The sequence below is a fragment of the Ochlerotatus camptorhynchus genome, unplaced genomic scaffold, assembly GCF_037179485.1.
Source record: "Ochlerotatus camptorhynchus isolate MF236.1 unplaced genomic scaffold, CSIRO-AGI_Acam_v1.1 ptg000509l, whole genome shotgun sequence".
Taxonomy (NCBI): Eukaryota; Metazoa; Arthropoda; class Insecta; order Diptera; family Culicidae; genus Ochlerotatus; species Ochlerotatus camptorhynchus.
The window spans coordinates 152,920-177,354 of NW_027040993.1; the positions used below are offsets into that span (position 1 = coordinate 152,920).

Sequence of the window (24,435 nt, forward strand, 5' to 3'; positions counted from 1 at the left end):
AGTATTCTTAAGTATTTTTCAGTATTTTAAACCAATATTTTATTTTCATCGTAGTAACACTTGTTTTTCATGTCGGGTTGCTAGTGTAGTTGTTTTTTGTTGACTTGTTGTATGCTAGATAGAGCCGTTCGTCATGCATTTTTACAAATTCATATGAAATTTCATGTTAATGGGTAAGTACTTTTATTATGTCTACAAATATAATAACTTAATTTATATTTTTCAGCGATTCACAATGTAGATGTAAGGAATTAAAAACGTGTCGCAAAATCATCCGAAGGAATTCAAGCTGACCAAACAAAGTCTTCGTGAAGGAAGCGCTGCTAAATCGGCAGGAGTGCGAAAACGTCTGATCGAAAGAAGGAAAAAAGTTTGACGGTCTTTAGGGTGTCTCTATTGACGAAAATGTTCCATTAATATTATAATAAATAATGTTAAACAATGTATTGCTTGTTTTGGATTAACGTAGGAAAAACATAATAGTTAAATCGGATTATTTTAAACATTCCCATAATAGTTTCATGTTATCGTTTAAACATACCGAACAACCCAACGAACAATTTTAGCTGAAGGTTATGCAGCCAAAAATTGGCTGATACAGCTATTTTTTACCTTTATAAGTTAGTCTGCAGCTAAAACTGTTTGTTGGGTAGTCAACCATTATATCATACGTCCACACCTTATTTTTTTTTTACAAAAAATGATTAAGAGATCATGGAGTTCATAATCGATAAGGGATATAAACTATATACTCCCGGGAAGTTAAAAGAGAGCTCTGCTGAAATCATAAAACGGTTCAAAATAATTTAAAAAGAGGTTCCACCTTTGGATCAAAAGGACATCTCGCTTTGATCGTATTCAGGTAAGATGTAAATGAACTCCATTTAGAAGGTGAAAAGCCAAGAACGATTAGTTACAAGATTTGTCTAATTTTCATTTTGCTTAGATTAGGCTATAAACATGTAGTCATTGTCACTCGGGCAAGAATCTAGCGGACGAAAAAAACAATTATATCCTTCATTATAACGAGATAGGAAATAAAAATGTCAGGATTCTAATGTCTATCAGACCAGAATGAATTCCTTCTGGAACAGGACGAACAGATTATACTGAAAACGGTCCGTGACATATACCCAGCTGCTCCTCTCACACTGTTAATAAAATGAACGTTAATTTCTTAACAAATTTTCCAAACTCCACACAATTCTCCTGACATTAGTAAACAAACAAATGAAATCCTTATAGCAACCGAACAAATAATAGAATGCTAGATATTTTTTTAAGTATTTGTAAGTATTTTTAGGTATCTTAGATATCACTGAGAACTTTTTTGGTATACGGGGGAAAATACAAAGTTTAGAGTGGGATGCCCCTAGATATAAGCTAATTTTAAACAAAAATGACAAACATAATAATTCAGGAAAAATAATTTCAATTACTAACGGCTTCGCCCCATTGTGCATGGATCTCAACGACAGTATGAAAATCTTCGGTAACCTTCTATTTTATAAAAAAATAAACTACTAATGACACTGTCTAAAATAGATCAGTGGACAGTTTATTATTTGTGACATGTTTTAAACGATAACTAATACAAGCATTGATCATCGACCGTTTACTGTATATTAAGAATAGTGTGTTATGATGCTGCTTAAACCATATCATTTAAATTTAAATCATAAACAAATCATAACGCATTTTTATCTCTTCTGATAGGTATATTCATGTTTTCATATAGGTAGGGAAAGTGGATGTAACGTCGGCCTAAATACTCCTAATTTGGGCCCATTCAACAATCGACTAAATTTTCAATAGCGATCAAAAATATCCATTTAGCGATGGGCCCAATCTTAGATCCATAGGCCTACATTAGAGCCATTTCCCCTATATCACTTTTACGGAAAGCACTGTATAGCATTGATTAAAGCCTCATCAATTAACGCTCAACCTAATTGTCAAGTCATTGGTTAAGTATAGAATCATCGGTATGCAAATTTGGAAAATTTTCCGCTTGCATTACCGAATGACATTCGATCGGTCTCACTGCACACTCAGCTCTCGCCAGCTGGATAAATATTTAATTTAAACGTTATTTCACAACAATAATTGTTTTAATTAAATCCAATCTAGCACTAGTCTGGTGATTTATCGATTATCTGCCTTAATTAAACGAACCGGCGCTCTCATGTGTGTTGATGGTTAATTTGTGAAATACCATGAATGCCTCAATTTTTCACACACGCATTCCTCTCCTACACCGAGTCCCAATGTATGTCACCCTTTCCCGAATAGATATGATGGTGTGTAGTACACACATGCTAGATTGTCAGTATGACCAGTAAGTTCCGGGTGATACATATGTACGAATACGAACATGCCCGGAAGTTATGTGCCGCACCCACAAAGGTGGTACTACATCTACTGCCGTTGAATTGATGGTTCCAAATGTGTTTAGAGGAAGTGTACACATCCCACGTAGCGTCAGGATTAAAGTATGTTTTCATACAGAGCAAAGGGGTACATAAAACGAACATGAAATGTAATGAAAATGAAAGTTTTGAAGCAATAGCAACACTGTTCAGTAGGGTAGCTTTAGCCGTATAGCCATGGCTAGTACATGTTGGAATTGAGCTAATATTATGTCGGTGTAAATACATCAATACGACCAACGATATGAGCAACTTTCAAAGAAATCAACATATGTTATAAGCTGAACTTTGTGTCCTCCTGGGTCTTGGTTACAGCCTAACTGTTTTGGTCCTATTTACATTTATCACTCCTGATTGAACTGTCAAATCATATCAATCGTGAAAAAATAGCATTGAGGGAAACCCCCGAAAAAACAGAAATAAATAAATATATTAAATCAAACCCTTACGATATCCGAACCAAATTGCATACATCTCTGGTCTACCAAGAACAAGGCATTTCAAAGGTACTGTGTGGTTTCTGACAAAATGACAAATGACTTGGTTTCGAATGGGTAACAAGACAGCTACCTATATTCTGGTTTACTTGCGAAACGGGTTTTTTATGCTAATATAATATACATAAAATTCAAACAAATTAAAGAATATGGATGAGTAGCAATCTACCTCTTTCGACGGTATATTCTTCGCACAGAGCTCCACATATATAGCATCTTAGGGGCTGTTCATAAACCACGTAGATACTTTATGTGGGGGCAGGGGGGGTTGGACGGTTGTCTACAGTCCGGACAAATTATCAAAAATGTGTATGGACGATTGTCTATGCAGGGGGAGGAAGTCTAAAACCTCTCAAAAACGGCCTACGTAGTTTAAGTACAACCCCTTATTCTTTTGCAGCCCGCAGAACATCCTGAAAGGGTTGCAAAATTTATTTTCTAAGTTATATATGTTCATTATTGTGTAATTAATTTTCCTAAAAGGACTAATAAAACGAAATTAGGAAAATTCTTTACACGTATGGTTTCGACATATTAAACCTTTCGTCTCGGTCTCACGTGTCTCGGTACGTTTCCACATACGATGGGTAGCATAAACAACAACACCACCACCATCACCACATCGACCAACGGTATATTTCTACGAACCACAGCTTACAATTCCACCCCACGTTGAAACACATTATTTCGAGCAGTTTTCGGCCAGATCCTTGTCCGAGTCAAGCATGCCATGCCAAAAACGTAACGTGATTTTAGAATGCTTTTCGCCAACTTCGTTACGCGACTAACACACTTACAAGCATTGGCAGTGTGTCATCTCGTAGGGAAGAAGGGACGAAAGAAATTTACTCTGCGCAGAAGCTTCAAATTAGTTATTAGGCTATGGTAAGCGGTGTGGAAGCATTTGAGACGAAGCTTTTTGTTTTATTAGTCAACATTTTCCCCCCCTTACCATCGTTGACAGCGTGCTTATTGACACGAACCATGGCCAAAGGAATGTTCGCAACATGCAGCCTGAGGACTGAAAGTACATAGCATATATGTTCTGCTGCTGTATAGTCGGAGGATGGATTCGCGTCTTGTGTGTACCGTGTAGCTTGGTGCTGAAACGAGCAGGAAGTTTGTCTGTCAGTTAATGGAAGTTAAGATTTAATGGAATAAATAGCTTCTATGCTCCCAGCCTACGCACGATGAAAAGATTCGTAAATTATTGCCTTATCCGACGGCTTCTGACGGATTCAGAGTGTGCGCTCATGAATATTAAAATTGCTGATTACGACTCTCTGAAAGCGAAATTGACAGGTTTTATGTGTCCAACACTTGCTTACCAACCTCTTATTCTATCTTACAAGTACAAAATAGCATTATAACATCTAATGATTTCATAATTCCGAAAAACATTTTTTATAGCTAAATGAGTGGAAGCAAGTAGAGGTAGACAGAAACTTCTAAGTAAGAGCTGAAAAAAAAGTTTCGGAGCACGTTGGAAAAAAATTTCAACAGAACTCGGAAGCCGGGGAATTCAGAAGAAACTTCAGAAGAAAGTCGGAAAACACTTCCAGGGAAAGTCAGCAAGATTACAAAATACCAAAATTTTGGAAGCACCTGTGGAAAGTGACACACTAGGTAAAATTGCTCAAAATAATCGCAGTTTTTGAATTGAAGTTTTATGTACTGCAAATATTTTAAACATTTTTAACTATTATGTACATTTGTTAATTGGGTGGGGATGGTAGAATTTTGAGAAATTTCAAATTTAAAATCTCAAAATTGAGCTGAAATGCAAATTATTAGTATTGCTATTATTTTGAAAAAAAATTAGCTAGTGTCTCACTTTCCGGCAGGTGCTTCCAAAAATTTGGTATTTTGTAATCGTTTTGTAGTTCTGTGGCGAACGTTTCAGCTCAATTTTGTATGGAAATCGGCATGCGCTGCTACTATATTGAACACAGGTGTATGTCTTTCCTGATCGCCTGGTGGCCAAAAATAGCCTGTGAAAGGACCAAACCTGAAGTCACCATCTTGGATATCAAAATAATGTTATACATTGACCATACATTTTGTTAAATGGTAAAAAATTATATAACATATAACAGTCTTATGAACGAATTTCAATAAAATTTATGGCGTTTGACTATAAATATGCAGAATTTCAGTTAATTTGATTAACCTATTTCTTGAAAAAGCTTTAAAAAGGATACTAAAAAACAAAGCATTTTACTAAAATCAATAAATCTTGAATAGTTACTCAAACTGCAGCAAACATTTCAGAAATATTGTTATTTTATGAGAAATAAATCACGATGCTGTAGATTTTAGTCCGGTACTATAGGTACTGGTCTTAGCGGGACACAAATTTATCACCTGGGTAAAATTAATCAAAATGCCTGTTTTTATCTGTCCCGTAGAACATTTTCGGTAATATGTCATGAGAAATCTTTCATCAAGGGACTCTATTGATTATTCTGATGAGTTTTTATCAACAAAAAAGTATATTTTATTGAATAAATTTCAATTTTATTAACCGTTAAATGCATAGTGTTGCCATTTGGCAACATAACTATGTTGTATTTAAACATGGTGAAACAACAATTTAATAGAAAGCGCAATATATAAAACAAGAAAAAAAAAGTCACCCCAAAATAAAATAAAAATCATGCATTTAAGGGTTAAACTGGCGTTCAATAGCATACAATATCATCATTCAATCAAACAGGGCTGCAACGACTGTTGTCATAAACTGGAAAGTGGGTTTTTTGGTAAAATATAGTGTCTTTAAAAACGGAGCACCGTAAGAATGGGTGACATTAAGCTAAAATTAAAATTGTTTATTCCTGGGGGCGAGCCCGGCGTAGTTGTTAGCATCCATACCTCTCACGCTAAAGTCACTAGTTCAAATCTCACCCCCGGACAAGTCACAAATGACCCAAGAGCGTTAAAATAACTAAAATAAAAAAAAATTGTTCGTTGATGCAAATACAGTGCACGACACAGATGTAAATAATTTAAAAAAAATGCGTTCAGATTTTTATAGATTTAATGGTCACATTATAGCTGTATGTACTTCTTTACTCCAGACCACATGTGACCATGAATACACTATTTTATAGTGGGGTTCAATTTAATTTTTGAGCATGGATTGCTTCAAACATGATTAAAGTCAGTTCGGATGGTCTGCCTAATCCCTAATGCATTAATTTCTAAGCATGTCGATATTACTACCATGACAAAACTCGTCGATTTTTTTTGGGTGGCGGGTGGCAAGTTTGTGAATGGTCAAATGCCAAGCAGATCTTCTATCACCTCTTGAAACATACCACAAATTTTCCACGAAACATGGCGGTTTGCACCACTAGTTGTAATTGAAATTTTCAGCAGTGACGCGTCAAACGGGAGCAACACGGAAACAGTAGTCTGGTACGCTTTGGAGGTGTATCATACTTGCAGACCGGCTTGAATGTGTGAGTTTAAATTAGAAGAACATTTCAAGCTGTACATTGCATTAGGTCCTAAGTAACATTGACAGATTCTCTTAATCGACTTTCTCTTTGTATTCCCACGGCCATGTAAAGACATTCCCAGGCATTTTCAGCTCACAGATCGATAAAAGAAGCTATTATCTAGCATCTAAAATGACAAACACAACAAAAAACGGTTATGTGGTCAAGTTATTAACGAAAGAGAAAGTTGACGAAGAGAATCGATCAATGTTACTTAGGACCTAATGCGATGTTCAGCTTGATTTGTGATGTATGGGTGCCTAAGGTGTGCAATTCTCGCAGTGCACTTGGATATCTGATTGCGGGCAAAGAGAGTAATGAAGAAAGAGATCGCAAAAGCTCGCTTTCACTCTATTTACAGTTGTGAATCTCTCAATTACCGATGGTTGCACCGGTGCGCCTGTCAAAACTTATGAGCTTCCCCTGGCTCATTCTGATAGTGTTGTTTTGATGACTAAAGAGTTGATTAATTCAAGTTTTCTACCCACACGGATAGAAATCTCCTTATACCTTTTGGCAAATTTCTATTGCTAATTATTCATAAAATGTATAAGTCAACTAATAAGCAGACGCCTTGCAAAAAGTTTATGAAGATCATGTGTCAAATGAAATGTATAAGGTCACACATACCTTTTATGCATTTTTATAGGACCTATATGGTTTGTCTTACGGAATGTATAAGGCTGATGTTTGGCAAAAATGTATAAGTGAAACACATGAATAAAATAATTGATTTTCGTTTCGTGCAGGGGACTACATCAATTTTTTCTAGATTTTGACACTGTTTTGTATCAAACAATGTTTTCGGAAGTGTTTGACGGATATTCTTCATTACACGTCAATTGAAAGAGTTAGCCTTGTGATAAAAACGAGAATTAGTTAGGTTTTGCAGTTCCTCCTGCTTTGGTTAGCACGAAAAGGGCCATACAAGTGTTGTTTACACAAGATGATAGACCCTTCAAATGTTACGTTAGGTAGTGATTAATATAGTAATTGAGAATATGTCCCTCGAATTCATGGTGATGGTAAACTATAGCGAACAAAGCTAGGTGCACAGGTAAACAAATGAGGCACGCGACGACTCTGTAGCAAATATCTTGAATATACAGAAAATTATAACTAGAACTTGTTTCTTGAACTCCTGGAGTATAATGTATGTAACATTAACCAGTTGCTTTATTTAAATAGTGCTGTACAGTTAAGTTTCATAAATAGTAGCACACACACGTTTTAAAAGTTTCTACCGACAAACAAAAGATTGAACACACTGTTATCTGCATAGACGCGATCTTTAGTCATACATACGAAGCGAATCATGCTGATAATCAAGTGTGCTTCTAATAGCTACGTTACATTAAACTATTTTTACGATATTTTAAGAAAATTAATCCAAACCACCCCACTTCTCCCTGGGGAATTTGTTGGTATTTTGGTTCAATATTTATTGCCGGGACATGTTAGATTCTATCCCAGATTTACATAAAAAGCATACAGAATTTTAAGGTTTCACCGCATGAGCATATGCTGTAATGTAGTTGTTGGAAGTTTTTTTTTTTTATAATTTGGTAATTTTTATGTTAGCAAATTTTTCCAACAAAGTTTGTTTCTCCAAATGAACTGTGTCTAGAAACTCATCTCTTGATGGTTTTATATGAAAACATTAATTCTGAAAAAAAAACTTGCTTGTGCGCTACATTACATTTGCTTTAAGTAATCAAGTAGAAATGGACCCTTGAATTAGATTTTGTTTATAATGCGTTTATTATTCCAAGCTAATTTGCCGTAGCTTTGCGGAGCCGATATTCATTGTTTAGATTACAAAATTACTTAAAACTAACGTTAGTAAAGCTGGGCCGATTACTCGCGGCTATCTCGAAGTTAAGGGTAACAAATTGTAACAAATGGATGGCAGGGTAGGGATTGAGAACACAAGGTTTGGAGAGCAATGTGCTCTTAACAAGGTATGGAGAGCAATGACGCTCTTGTGCGAACTAAGCGACATACTAATGAAAAAGACATACATGGGGGTACACCGATGGGGAGATAACAACTTGGGAGAACTCAAGATGACATTAACTACTAAATCCTCAGATCTATCCATTCTAAAACACATAATCTTGAATTTTACAACAACTTGCTACAAAGATTTCAGCAATTTTGAAGCACGTCTAGAAATATGGAATAGATAAAAAAAAAAACAATCACGATGTTATATTTAGGAACGATTAGGAACCATAATATGCTAATTAATTCCCATTCGTTGTAATTCTCCATCTCGGTTTTAGATTTTTTAAATATCCAATAAGAATATTTTTATTCGATTTATGCATTAGCCTTACAACCCTAATCAAAAACATGGCTTCCTGGATTTTTTATAACAATCGCTCTCACTTTAATGGAACTTCTATACTCGCAAGAAAAAAAAAAGAAAAAAAAATCAACCACAATGATTGCGAAAATCAAAAACAAAGCAATTCGCAGAATTAATGGAAGTAGGGGTAGGAAGTCATTCTCTCGAAACGATCTGTCATGTTACGAGAGGGAGCCAATAGGGTACACTGCGGCAGTGTAAGCTCGATTTTTTAGCTGTACAATATGTTTACACTTTTAAAGCAGACATACGAATGTTGATTACAAATCTAGACTAACATTTGAAAGAGGCGAAAGAGCCAAAATATAGAAAACAACATATTTTGCCACATAATAGAGAAAAGTTCACAAACTACTTGAAAAACACGAAAAAATAAACAGCAAAAAATTCTGAATTTTAATTGTGATGTAAAGATACATTCACGTAAACTTGTTTTCATTTCACGCAAACGAGCAACTTGTAAGCAATGTTGTTTGAAAAGATGGGCATTTGTATACAATAATTGCAACATTTCATGAAATGCATCAGAACATTACACGATTTATAATGTAAACTTATATGATATGTGACGCTCCATTTATGTGCATCGTATTGAACATAAACTTACACTATTTTTTCGAACTGTGTATCATTTCAAATCATCATTTCCAATTTTCAACTCTATGACGCATCTGGTTTGCACCAGAACTACGAAGAATATTGTTGTAATATGCCAAACGTACTGATTCTGTAGTATCTAGTCACGCCCGATTCATTTGAAATGCATACAATTGATATTTCACGTGTAAACAACGAACAAAAAGAAGACCAAAAAAATCTCCGGGCGTAATTCCACTCCCACAATATTTGCGAACGAAGAACAGAGGCGGAACCAAAAATCCCGAGGGTGTATTTCCACGGTGTAGGATTAATTTTTAGGTCATCACAATTCGGAAGCGGTTTTATCGATATGGTGAGTTTGGAATTCCGCCCTTTTCAAATGTTAGTCTGGAAATATAACCAGGTACGAGCTTTATACAAATTTTCCATACTTCCCCGAAATTATCGTATTCAATATCTTCTCGATTACCATGGATTAAGACTCTTTAAAAGTAGCATTGTGCTAGCCATAAAATAAGAATGCATACAGGCTTAGAATCCTAGCACTAATTTGAGAGCACACATATAGTTCCAGTTGGAACGAAGTGGTAAAATAATTAAGAATATGAATAATAATAATAATAAGAGGAAGGCATATTTTACAAAAACAAGCTTTAGGACTTGTAAATGCAAAATAGTAGGTACCGTTGAAATTTGAGTTCCGCAAGAAAATTTTGGCTCAGTCTGTGGAGCGTACATTGATTGCATAAATATGTGCATTTGACACATGTATCAGAACATAAAGAAAAATTTCCCTTTTCAGTGCGAATAAAATTGTCCTGAATAGACAGACATACACTGAGCTGGAAAGTGTCAGTTTGCGAAACACCTCGGAAGCGAACGAAAAAAGCAAAACTACGAAAGGGTATAGAAGGACAGAGAATGCTGCACATAGTAGCACTGCGCGTTGAGAAAGCACTTCCTTTATGTCGCAATGATATTTTGGTTGACAGAACGACAAAAGGCAGAACTCTGCAGACATCGACACAAGCGCAAGCAAAACTGCATTGCTATAGAAATGTTATATTTATTCTTTCGACCTTTCTGCTCCAGCGACACGACGATGACTACCGACGCCCGTTTTAAAAAAGGTGTGTTACTCAAAAGCAATTTCGGTTGACATGATTATAATAATTTTGTGATAGTTATTTAATGCGAGTAAATTGACACGCTTTGAGAACGTAATCAAAGTGTCACAATATTCAACCCTTTTCGCAGATGGCAGGGATGTACCTGGGTAATTTTGTGGTGACTTCCAGGAAATGCGAAAAGAAGGGAATCATGTTCATTGTTGCAAATCGGAAGATGTTTCGGTGTTTGAGTACCAAGTAGACTTTTTCAATGTCGATCTCTTCAATGTTAATGTGATGACATTGACGACCGCTTTGATCAAGACTAGCGAGAATTGTATTAAGTGAGTTCACGAAAGTTCAATTGTTTTCACTTATACGTAAATATCTACTACAGTAGTATGTATTCCGTATTTGGCGACACGCTTCTCGTTTTCAGTTGCCAAAAACGAAATCATGCCAAAAGCGGAATAATTTTCAAATTCAATATATTTTGTAGAAATTGTCAGTACTAAACACATAAAAGCTTAAAACAATATAACAGTAATTCTTTTCTACAAAATGAGTGTATATATGTTATTCCTATTTTTCTGTGTAGATGATAATTTCTTAAGAAATATCATCGGTATGATGATTCCAACGTTGAAAACTCTTTTGAAGCAACTAGCTTCTTAGTGGCCATTGCTTTCTTCGATCATCAACATTGATGGATAGAATTACTTGATTTTAAGAATTAAGTAATGTTTTGTTTGTTCCTGTATCAATTTAAGTGTCTGTTCTCTCATCCTTGAGATCCAGAGCACTTTCTCGTCAGCGCAGTGCACCTCCCACAGTCAATCATCGATAAAAATCAATTCAACGGCGATCGAGATAAATGTATTAATCGCATTCTAGTGTACCTCTTCCATAACCCCTCCTTATCTGTTAAAAGTTTGTGGCCCCTAACCACGAGTAAGCTGCGAGTATTCGGCCCTACGAACTCTAGTGTTAAGAAATATTGTTAAAAGTATATTTCGGCTCCACAAAGCTTCCGCATTTGAGCCTTGGAAAGTAATTAAATTGTACATAATATTATAATGTCTTTAAGTGCTGATTTTTTTTCCTTGATTTGTTTTTCGTCGATCTTGTTTTCCGTGCTGAGCACCAATGCTACCGACGCCAGGGAGGCGTTCCCACACCTGGACCATACTCCCAACTCATGAACCGGGACCAACGGCTTTATTTCCCTTCCGAAGGAAGGTGTGTGATCAGAGATGTTATGCCTCAGAAGATCCCGGCGGCGCCGACTGGGATTGAACCCAGGCCTAGTGGGGTGAGAGGCAATCACGCTTACCACTACACCACAGGCGCCGCTGAGTGCTGAAAATTTGAAAATTGATAACAAATCAGAGGGGAACCCATAATAAAAAAATGAATAAGGGCCCCAAGGGTGGTTAAGACGACTTTGGACTATAAACAAAATCGATTTGTCGATTTTTGCGATTTTGAGTCCAACTTTGTGCCATAATGACATAGATACAAACAGTTTATGCTTGAATTCTCTTTTACAAAAATAGAAAAGAATCTGATTTATTTAGATTATTTATAACTTTTTCCAATATTTTTAGAAAAAAATCAAAACGTATTTTTTATTCGGAGAAGTAAGCTTCCCATTAACAATATCCTTTATACAGGATACCAGGAGGGGCCTACCTCATGGTACGGGCTATTATTATTATTATTATTATTATTATTATTAGTGTTACGTGAACTGTTCTATCCAGCAGATGAATCTCGATTCTTAGATAGTTTCACTTTTGTGAAAATCCAGACAAGGTCAGAATATATAAAAAATAAGATTATCGACACTTTTTCAAAAAATGTTAAAACACTTTAGGAGTTCGTCACCAGTGCACTGCAGTGCTTGAAAAGCTAGTTTGAGTTTTAAGCGTAGGTGAAATCGGCCCTTAGATTGCAAGATTGAAAGCATTGCTCAATTTTTGTTCCGAGTGGGTATTGTTTCCTAATATCGTCTCTATATTCAATTTTTATTTCGAAAACCAAAAACTGGACAACTGTTTCGAAGGTCGCAAATATATAGGAAGCATATTCATGGGGATAGAGATATTGGCCACAATACCGGCTTCGCTGCCCAGAGTGGCCGACTGAAATGTATTACGACATTTGGCCAGCGAATAATACGGCAAACATACTTTTGAGTATAAAAACCAATAAATGATACATAACAAATTTGAAACGCTCCCTAAAATACACCCAAATGATCCATAAAACACCGCAGGAAATCTCTTAAAAAGTGTGAATGATCCTTAAAAAAATATAAATATGATAAATATTTTCAGTAAAATTTAGCAACACTATTGTAAAAATGTACCGCTAAATGTCTAATGAAATGCTCATTCAAATTTTAAGAATTACCCATATACATATTGCAAATGATCCATAAAACATTCAGCAATGAACCTTAAACTAATGAAAGTGATCCATATAAAATCAAGTTTGCGCTCTTAAAAATATAGGCATGATCCATAAATTAGAAATATACTGCTCATTTTTTGGACTCTAACTTTTTGAGTTTGTTCCATAAACCTTGAAAAGATGTTCCATTACTACGTAGCTACTTAGATTTACTGACATACCCGTGTTTTTTTAAAGTTAGAAGTGCCAAGCGACGGGTAAGCGTCTAGAATTAGCTTCCAAAAAAAGATTCTATAAAAATCTTTTTAACACTCTGAGCACGATGCCTCTGGTCAAATGTGTAACGGCAAACTTGTAATGTTTGAAAAACCATAGCTCAGCTATTTATTGACGAATTTCAAATCAATGGGTGCCACTTGAACAAAAGACTTTAAAGATTTATTCGGTATGAATAGGTTTAAAATCTTTTGATAAATAGTTGAGTAATCATTACCAATTTTCCGTTACACATTTTACCGGTTGCATCATGTTCAGAGTGTTCAGAAGCATCCTAGGAAATATTTTTTAGAAGCTTCTTTTAGATGCTTATTCTAGATGCTGGTCCATCGCTCCGCTCTTCTAACAAAAAAAAACACGGGTAGCACAGTAAACCAGAGTAGCTACGTAGTAATGGGGCAATTTTCGAAAGTTAATGGATCAAATTTAAAAAAAAATATATATATATAGTTTTCAAAACATGAACAATACAGGGGAAATGCAGGTAATGTAGGCCTTAGTGTGCCTAATTTGGGCCCATACATAAGCTCAGTAATCGACTAAATTTTCAAAAACAACCAAAAATATCCATTAGTAACGTCCCAATAACGCGTTCATCTAGATAAAATTGATAAAAAAAAGCTTATTTTTAGCGATGGGCCCAATCATAGATCCATAGGCCAACATTAGAGACATTTCCCTCTATGTCTAATTTATGAATCGTGTCTATATTTTTAAGTTTGCAAGCTTGATTTTCACTTTCATTAGTTTAAGGTTCATTGCTGAATGTTTTATGGATCATTTGCAATATGTTTATGAGTAATTCGAGCAATTTCAATGCTCATTCTTTATAATTTAGCGGTACATTTTTACAATTGTGCTGCTAAATTTGACATAAAATATGGATCATATTGATATTTTTTATGGATCATTCACACTTTTTAAGAGATTTCTTGCGGTGTTTTATGGATCATTTGTATGTTTTTTAAAGAACGTTTTTCAATATTTTATGGATCTTTTTTTCAATAATACAAGTTCGGCAGGCCTGCATTAGAGCATTTCTGCTAATTCACAAGTATTTAGTTGTTTTCTTCCAAAGTATGGTGCACTTAAGATATAGGTGTGTCAATGGAAATTTCTCAACAACCACAAGAACATCCTAAACAACCTAAACCACCCACATATCGATATAGTTAATTTTTCAAATGACCCTTCTCTCTCGTCGATTGTACACCGCAACAGTTTCCCTATAGAGATATCGAAGTAAATATTCAAGCTGCTGCTACTCTAGACTGAATGTAAAAAGAAACTCGACATCGAATAATATGATTCTTACAACAGTCAACCTTTCGCAATTCATGCGCATAGAATCCCAAATCACAAAAGCCAAACCATTGCAGGGAAGGAAATTTCGTTCAACTGTGTTATATAATGAATAAAATAGTAGAGCAGGGCTGAGAAAAGGTACTCTCCCGATACGACTTCTTTCAAACGATCGTTATCTACCGTTTCTTTACTCTTCACCTTACAAAGAAGAGAGATAGTTCCTTTCCTGCTTTCCCTGTTGTCAAACGTTTTCATCCCTCTTATTTGGCAAATCTATTTGATTCCCTTTTACGAGCAATCAACTACTTTACATTTTTCTCCTGATCGCTCGTAAAGGCAAACTTAATGAAATGGTTGATTCGGGAACAATTTTCGTCTTCACTTTTCTGCGTTTTCTGCAAGCGTTAGGTAGCTAAACAGACAAGTTGTTCTTTTTTATGCTTATGGTAGCCATTGATCTGAATCATGCTTAGTAAAAGTAAACCAAACATGGAATTGAAATTTCGAAATTTTTAACCTTAATGCGCACGAAATTCACCATCTGTGTTAATAACTAGACTATAAATTTAAATGTTGTAGTTATCGTTGGATTTACAAACCACTATTTTGCTTTCTTTTTCTCTACAGGCGGCATAGATTCTTCCAAAGACTTTACGTTAGAGAATATCAACGGATATGGAAAGAAAAAGAAAAAGAAGCGAAGGCATAGGTAAGATATTGAAATATATACTATTTTGCCCCCATCAAAATAGATCTATGAAATCACAGTGGTCGTAGTGATGAATATACCCAACACGTAATTTATATAACTATTTTTCAGCTACTAGCTCTACACCAAACAAATAGCTCAACTAACTCTCTATGAACATTATCACTGAGTTCAGATAAACTGGTGATAATGTTCATATGGAGTCTGTTTGTGCTTATCTCATGACCCCAGAAAAATCACATGGGCGACATGCATACATGACGTAGCATATTTTTGACCAATTTGAGATCCCCCCTTTGCAATACCTAGGCTGTGTTCCATTTGGTGAATTTTCACTTAAATTTGATATTTCGAAAATAAATTATTATGTTCGAAAATCCATCTGTTGCTGATCGTGTGATTTTCGAGAAGGTGTTTGTCAAAATTGATTCTTGGTCTGTCAGAAATAAGTCAGAAATAATAGCAGGTTTATTTGATAATTTTCTATACGTCAAATCTAAGTGAAAATTCAACAAATGGAACAGAACTCTAATAATGGCCGGTGACAAATTCCACATAACCCCATAAAATGCTACGACATACACTTAGCATGCCTTTGCAGCGATGTCCTGCTAGGATCCTATCCAGCATTCTTGGTAGTAGATTTCGTTTCCGCACATTCGGTGGACATGATATTTTACCCTCGTGTAATTTTAAACTATATTTGGCATAAAGAACGAGCTTGTTTTATGCAAGCATCACATTGAAAATGAAATCGACGCTTTGTTTCCGAAATAATGTTCTAAACAAGTTCTAACATTTTAGTAAAAATTGAACTTCTACAATGTTGTTCAATCTTTAAAAGTTACCATTTTGCAAATTTAAGGGGTCAAGCCTACCTTGGAGGCTAAAAAAAGCGAAATAGTGATTTTTTTTCTTCTCGGAAAGTGAGCGACATATTTCAAATCGGTTTTCACACAATTATTGTTCATACATTCGTCTTTTAAAATTATTACATTATATGGTGGTTGTTCCCTTGTTTCCTGTTTTGAATTGGCTCTTAAAAACGAATTTTAATAATATGATAATATGTGAAATCCTAATGACCAAGGCCTCAATAAAAAGTTCTAAACAATATACAAAAACAACTGAACAAATCGGATGCATTGAATTCGAATAATCACGAACACCGACTTTGAAAACGTGATTTCGAAATGGTCGCTTTAAAAGATTTAAGTTATATTCCCGGTATCATGGACATGGTACTCTTCAAACTCGTATAAGTTCGTCAATTTTTATCGGATCAGTTTCAAATTTTGGGAAAATAATTTTCAATAAAAAATAAATCGATTTTTTGAAACTTTGCAGGTAGCCATGAAGAAGAAGAAAATCTTTATAAAAAATATGTTTAAAAAAATAACAAACATGCTATTGGAGTTTTTATCAGTTTTTTTTAACAACATTTGGGATTACAGCAAAATCTCTGTTTTTTTTTTTCGACATCAGGAGTCGGAATCTGATTAGAAATCGGAGTCGGAATCAGTGTTGGTGAAAGTATTTCTACTCCGACTACGACTCTTATGTATAGAACCAAAGATAGAATTCATATTGAAAATAAAGATCCTCTAAAATTTACATTTTCTGTCAAATTCAATTTTTTAACATCTGGAACGACAAAATTGTTCTGATCGAATTAATTTTACGATGCAGATAGGTACGCGTCCAAGTAATTCAGTTTCTTGACAAACAGTTTGGTCCAATAAGAATCCGTATGCACAGTTTATTTTATATCAGCGGCCCTAGTGGTTGGTTTTGAAATATTGTGAAATCAGTTTGTTTTGACAGTGCTCCTCCTGTTGAACCATCCTGCTGCCAGTCGTCTCTCAATAGTAACGATTCGTACAGTTTAAAAAAAATGTGCCTAGAGAAGAATTTGATCTTGTAGTTACACCTACGTCACAGGCCGATACGTACGATGTGCATGAGGAGACGCCCCAGGCAACTATAAGTTCATTTTCGATTAGAAATTTGCACGGAAATCCATGATCTGGCATGGCATTTGCAGCAGCGGACGAAAATCCCAGACTTTCGTCAAAAACAAGACAATGGACTCGAATGGACAAGCAAGAGCAATCCAGAGATATTCTGCAAATTATCAACCGGAAGTTGAAGAAAACTGATAAGGTGACTCGAGATACTGCAGAGATGGCCAGACGTTGGAACAAACTAACCGCTGTGGTTAACCAGCAGCGTGCGCCGCAGGGTTGTAAAACAAAAAGTCGAGGACAAAAGATCGGAATCGACAACAGGTTGAACGAACAAAAGGTCAAATGGACAGAAATTCGAATGGTCAAAAGGGGATGGCCCCGGCGTAGTGGTTACATACCATACCTCTCACGCCCCGGACAAGTCAAGAATGACCCAAGAGCGTTGAAGTGACTATAATAATAAAAAATGGACAAAAGGTCGACTGTAATTTAAAGGGACGAAATGTCGAAAAGGTCTAATGGGGAAATCATCAACTCATGAATCGGGGACCAACGGCGTTACTACTAGGCGTGATCAGAGATGTTATGCCTCAGAGCATCCCGGCAGCGCCGACTGGGATTGAACCCAGGCGCTGGGGTGAGAGGTAATCACGCTTTCCACTACACCACCGGCACCACGCCTTCTTGGCTCTCTCGACCACTGTCCGAATTTTGTCCACCGTTGATCTCCCTTTCCGGAATCCCATCTACCCAAGGTATGCTTGGCATACACAGTTTTGGTCACGAACTGCTCATTGGTTCTTTTTTAAGCAGTATATATAATAGAGTTTAAACTCGCTATAGATACGTTAAAAAAACGTAGGTTTTTATTCTTGTAATTAACTGTACCTATTTGTTTTTGCGTTGTAAAAATGAAGTGAGAAATGCTCGCTGCACATCACGCACTTTAAGTGCAAAAATTCATTGGTGTTGATTCAAATGTTAAGATTTACCTACTCCCAAGATAAGATCCCAATCTATCAATTACTTAAAAGAAAAACAAATTTCGACAACTGAGTGAAAAGTTATTAACAAATGAGCAGTTAGTGTGTACAACTCTGCATGTAGAGCATGACATAAGGCACGTTATTTTGCTTTTTTGGCTATATACAGCTGAACAACTGCTATACCAGTGTTTGCAAGTTTGGATGAGTCCCGTGTATAGCCAAAAAGGCGAAATAACGTGCCTATGGTTACTTGGGTGCATCTCCGACAATCCGTGCATCTCGTCAGCCTGTTTAGGATGATCCTCTCCAAGAGTTTTCCGAGTGTATCCAGTAAGCATATAGACCTATACACCGCTGGATCCCCAACACTACGTTGGGGATTCTATCCGGACCGAGTGTTTTCTTCACCTTCACTCCTTTCGCCACTGAAACGAGTTCCTCATTGGTGACTTCGACGTTATATTCCTCTCACGCTCCGTGGCCAAGTTGTTAAGTCGTGCTTCGGGGAAAGTCAGCGTCTCGACACAGCTCCTTAAAACAGTTTGACTTGCTCTACTTTATCTCTCGTTTAAGTGAGGCCGCTCGAAACACTCCTCTACGGTCCTCTCTGTCTGCTTCCGTTCTTGATCTCTGTACACGTCTTCTGGCTCTGAGATAACTAGCGCGGAGGTTGCTAAGTGCCTCGTTCCACCAACTCACTAACGTTTCTGTCAGCTCGATCGCGTTCAGATCCACGGGGCCCCTGTCCACACGGAGTGCTTCAACGAAAAGATCCTTGTCGAAAGCCTTCGTCTTTTATCGCTAATCGCAAACTCTCCACTTCTTGTTTGCCACCAGCGAGTGTGTTTGCACTACCATTATCCATTCATATGATAAAGGCATTGTTTACATGCGGGGATTATTGTATGTAAAAGTGACCTCGGAATGGATGTGAATTACCAGGCATTCTGAAATGGGTTGCTGGATCTGCAGTCGAATTATCACCTTCTAACTCCCGGACTAAAGCTGCTTTCAATTGTCACTACAAATATTATTGCTAGCAGATTTCTTCCATACTACCACTGCCGGCCAGTGGGTGTTTGATAGTATTTGAAAATTGGCATTTATAACTGATTTACAATCATATCGTTCCTATTTTTTTAACAACCGAACACTTCACTTAAGCACACGCAAAATTATTGAGAAACTTTCAGTTCGTCAAAAATCCACCAGTTACATCTTTCTTACAAAATTTTCACTGAACAGTAAAATTGTTGTGTTATTTTTCTACCAATAATCTATTTTCAGTCGAACAATTTTTACCAGTTACCAGCTTGACGAATTAGAAAAGGCCTTTAAGGAAGCTCATTACCCCGATGTGTACGCTAGAGAAATGCTTTCGCTGAAAACAGATCTTCCAGAAGATAGGATACAGGTGAGTCAATAAACTATTACCTAACACATTTCTTGGATCACGGTCTTGTATGAACGGCTATGTAGTATGATTTTCTAGGTCAAGGGTTGATTTGCATAATACAATCGTCACAAAGGTAGGGAAAATGTACTCAATTCTACAATGTGTTTCTCGAAAGAATCTGGAGAACTGTATTAACCCTTCTACCGGATAGAATAAAAACTCGCCATGTACATTACTTCACTGTCACTGAAAAATTTGAAAAATGCTAATGCTCTTTGTTCCAAAATTAAACCAAGGATCATGAACCAGCAACGCTGCCTGTGTCGTGTAAACCTATGCCAGGCAGAGAACAATCGTCATTAGGAAAGGAATTTCAGCAGCGTAAATCATCCTACTCTGCGATGCCGTCGGGTGTTACTGCTGCTGCGTGTGAAGAGACACACCAAAACGGTGGTTGTAATTTAATCTCTGCTCTTTCAGGAAGCAAGAAAACGAGCCAACTTCACGCTTGAGAATAAAGCCAAGGTGTTTGTGTTGGCAAAATATTTCCAATATGGCTACGCGCGATATCCCTTTTGTCTTAATTAACAATCACGATCCTTTTGTTATGTCCGTTTCACTTTTTTCGCACTCTCGCTCTGAACTTGAGGTTCAACGTTAAAGCTGCTGCTTTGCTTCGCCTTATGAATCATTCCATGGTGCACAGATGAGAACTTCACTCCCTGTCATGAAGAGCGAACGATGAATTGAATTAAATTCCTTTTGTTGAAGACTTTTCTCCTCCACGGTGCACTGGCACTTATTGAGTTATTTAATTAAAAAAGACAAAAAATCACTTCTCGCTTAGGCTTTTTTACAATCATAAAATGTCACATCACGTTGTCATGTTACGAAAAAAAAGATGAACTCTGGAAATCAAAAAAAGACATCGTCCATCGTGCACAGTTCTCCGAAACGGGCCGTTTTCTGCTAATAAAGTACCGGTACAATTAAAATGTAATACACTTCATATTTTGTGCAATAAATTGAAGCCATTTTGGGATTCATAAATTTACTCTAGTTCACCACTAAAGTGAGCAGGAAAAAATGTGCTAACAAGGGCAACGTCAGAGGATAAAAAACACGTCTGATAAAAGGCAACACTGTAAAATTACCAATTAGTTCGCATGCGCCACCATTCACAGCCTCCTCACGCCACCCACAGTCACCCGTCATCATCGCGTCGTAGCCTGAAGTGGTGTAGACTCTCGGCAGTCTGAGCACGTTGTAGCAGTTTCCCCTTCGTGTAGTAACCGCGCTACATGACATGCTACCATAGAAACCAACCACAGTCGAAGAGAGAATTTATCTCACTAACACAATCTCCGGTCGAGTTACAATCACAACCAAGAGAAAATTGAGTTTGTTCAGATATCTAAGTACAGTCAGGAATCCTTATTGCCGGGGTAACGGGGGCGTGAATAAGGAACCGCGAATAAGGATACCCACAGCTTATGGGATTTTCACTAATGGGGGCTGTAGTGGATTATCTCATTTGTTTCAATTCATAAAGCTATACTGTCTTCGACAAAGTTGCTGTACTGGGTTAGACCAACAAGCCTGTGCCATTGGATTTAGGTTTAAATTGAGAACTACGCCGCTAGAGGCGCTTCACTTTTATGTTACTTATGACGGGCGCTATAATATATGGATCATATTTCCAACATAGAATATTTCGTGATCCTGACCATATAGAAAGTTACTGTCTTCGACAAAGTTGTTCAGGTGACCAAGTCCTTTCAGATGATCGCCATATTAGTTCAGAACTCTCTCACTACGCAGCGCTAGTGTGCATGTGCAATTCCTATATAAACTGTATCTCGAGAGCCTGGCCATATAGAAAGTTGCTGTTTTCAGCAAAGTTGTGCAGGTGAGCAAGTCCTTTCGGATGATGTTCATATTAGTTCAAAACACGCTCACTACGCGGCGCTAGTGAGCAAGTAAATTTCCTGTATAAGCTGTATCTCGAGAACCTGGCCATATAGAAGGTTACTGTCTTCAACAAAGTTGTTCAGATGACTAAGCCCTTTCGGATGATCGTCATATTATTTCAGAACTCTCTCACTACGCAGCGCTAGTGTGCAAGCGAATTTCCTGTATAAGCTGTATCTCGAGAACCTGGCCATATAGAAGGTTACTGTCTTCAACAAAGTTGTTCAGATGACTAAGTCCTTTCGGATGGTCGTCATATTAGTTCAGAACTCTCTCACTACGCAGCGCTAGTGTGCATGTGCAATTCCTATATAAACTGTATCTCGAGAGCCTGGCCATATAAAAAGTTGCTGTTTTCAGCAAAGCTGTGCAGGTGATCAAGTCCTTTTGGATGGTGGCCATATTAGTTCAGAACTCTCTCACTACGCAGCGCTAGTGTGCATGTGCAATTCCTATATAAACTGTATCTCGAGAGCCTGGCCATATAGAAAGTTGCTGTTTTCAGCAAAGTTGTGCAGGTGATCAAGTCCTTTCGGATGATGTTCATATTAGTTCAGAACACGCTCACTACGTGGCGCTAGTGTGCAAGTGAATTTCCTGTATAAGCTGTATCTCGAGAACCTGGCCATATAGAAGGTTACTGTCTTGAGAAAAGTTGTTCAGGTCACTAAGTCCTTTCGGATGATGGTCATATTATTTCAGAACCCTCACACTACGCGGCGCTAGTGTGCACATGAACTTTCTTAATATGTTATGACTCCAAAGCTTGTCCATATAAGATGTTGCTGTGCAATGTGAGAACAGGAATCGGAAAAAGGATGACGTGTAGAGGTCGGAAATCGATGTCAGATGCCATTTTGGAATCCAAGATGGCGGCCATTGGTTCAGGAAAAACTGTCAAATACCGTACAATATGGATATTTTTGGAAAGGGGATGACGTGCAGAGGCCGGAAATCGTTTTTTTTTCCTTTGGTTTGTTTTTTCCGTCGATCTTGTTTTCCGTGCTGAGCACCAATGCTACCGACGTGCCAGGAAGGCAGCTCCCACACCTGGACCCTACCTATTGACCCATCAACTCATGAACCGGGGACCAACGGCTTTACTTCCCATCCGAAGGAAGGCGTGATCAGAGATGTTATGCCTCAGAACATCCCGGCGGCGCCGACTGGGATTGAACCCAGGCCTGCTGGGGTGAGAGGTAATCACGCTTACCACTACACCACCGGCGCCGTTGGCCGGAAATCGTTGCCAGACGTCATTTTGGAATCCAAGATGGCGGCCATCGGGTCAAGAAAAACTGTCAAATACCCTATAATACGGGTATTTCCGGAAAGAGAACGACGTGTAGAGGCCAGAAATCGATGCCAGACGTCATTTTGGAATCCAAGATGGTTGCCATCGGTTCAAGAAAAACTGTCAAATACCCTACAATATGAGTATTTCAGGAAAGAAAACGACGTGTAGAGGCCGAAAATCGATGCCAGATGCCATTTTGAAATTCAAGATGAAGGCCATTGGTTCAATAAAAACTGTCAAATACCCTACAATATGGGTATTTCCGGACGTGTAGAGGCCAGAAACTAATGCCAGACGCCATTTTAAAAACCAAGATGGCGGCCATCGGTTTTAATAAATACTGTCAAATATCCTACAATGTAGGAATTTCCGAAAAGGGACGACGTGTAAAGGTCAGATATACATTCCAGACGCTATTTTGGAATCCAATATGGCGGCAACATGTTTTCCATAAATAAGGCTTACCAAGCATATTGCGTATATTTTATTGTGTATAGCGTATCATTGAGCAAGATCGCAACGTAACGTGGAAAATTCCTCAAAACAATAAAATGCTTTGATTTGTTTTGTTTTTTCTATCGTAAGCTACAGATTTATTCCACATTTTATTTTCACTTTCGATAACAAAGAACCAACCAGCGCTGTCAAGTTTTATGCATTCTAGTCACTCTCGTTCTTCCAACCGTGAGATGGGTCTCGAATTCCCTTAGCAAATCTTGCATTTTTGCACTCCGTTCAACATTGCTGTCCAATGTGCAGAAACTTTCGACCTCGGAGAGTTGATTTAGTTTTAACTCGATTTCTGCCGCACCAGGTGGTGAATGAAAATATCAACCATATTCACTGTAGAGGGGTCCAGGAATAAATTTGTAGCTGACGATAGAAAAAAAAACAAAACAATTAAAAGCGTTTTATTGTTTTGAGGAATTTTCCACGTTATGTTGCGATCTTGCTCAGTGATACGCTATACATAATAAATTATACGCAATATTCTTGGTAAGCCTTATATATGGAAAACATGTTTTTTTAACTAGTTCGTTTATTTGGAAGGCTCAATCACGTTAGCTTTACGGAGTCGATAGTTCATTGTTCTTTGTTTGTAACAACATTCACTTAATTCTATGTCTAGTAGGAGTTGGGCCGAATACTCGCGGCTTACTCGAGGTTAGAGAGGTACATTGTCGAAGGATAGGATCAGGGAAGGAGCTTGGGGGTAAGGTTTTGTTGTCTCATCAGAGCGTTGTCACCAGTATGAACGGTAGTGCGGTTCTAGTTTCGTCTGGAGTTCGATCGGCTATGGTGACCATGGAAAACATGTTGCCGCCATATTGGATTCCAAAATAGCGTCTGGAATCTATATCTGGCCTCTACACGTCGTCCATTTTCGGAAATTCCCACATTGTAGTGTATTTGACAGTTTTTCTTAAACTGATGGCCGCCATCTTGGATTCCAAAATGGCATCTTGCATCGATTTCCGGCCTCTACACGTCGTTTCCTTTCCGGAAATACTCATATTGTAGAGTATTTGACAGTTTTTCTTGACCCGATGGCCACCATCTTGGATCCCAAAATGTCGTCTGGCATCTATTTCCGGTCTCTACACGTC

At 37.3% G+C, this 24,435-nt stretch overlaps 1 protein-coding gene across 1 annotated transcript in view; it reads left to right on the forward strand.

Annotated features, from left to right (window-relative positions):
• The window catches only part of LOC135712850 (visual system homeobox 2-like), a gene marked incomplete at its 3' end in the record, with an annotated part of 175,049 nt that overhangs the window by 80,948 nt on the left and 69,666 nt on the right, over positions 1 to 24,435 (forward strand). Inside the window, exons 3-4 of the mRNA XM_065235915.1 lie at positions 15,130 to 15,211; positions 19,452 to 19,578. Coding sequence (XP_065091987.1) covers positions 15,130 to 15,211; positions 19,452 to 19,578 — 209 coding nt within the window. The remainder of the gene's footprint in view (positions 1 to 15,129; positions 15,212 to 19,451; positions 19,579 to 24,435) is intronic.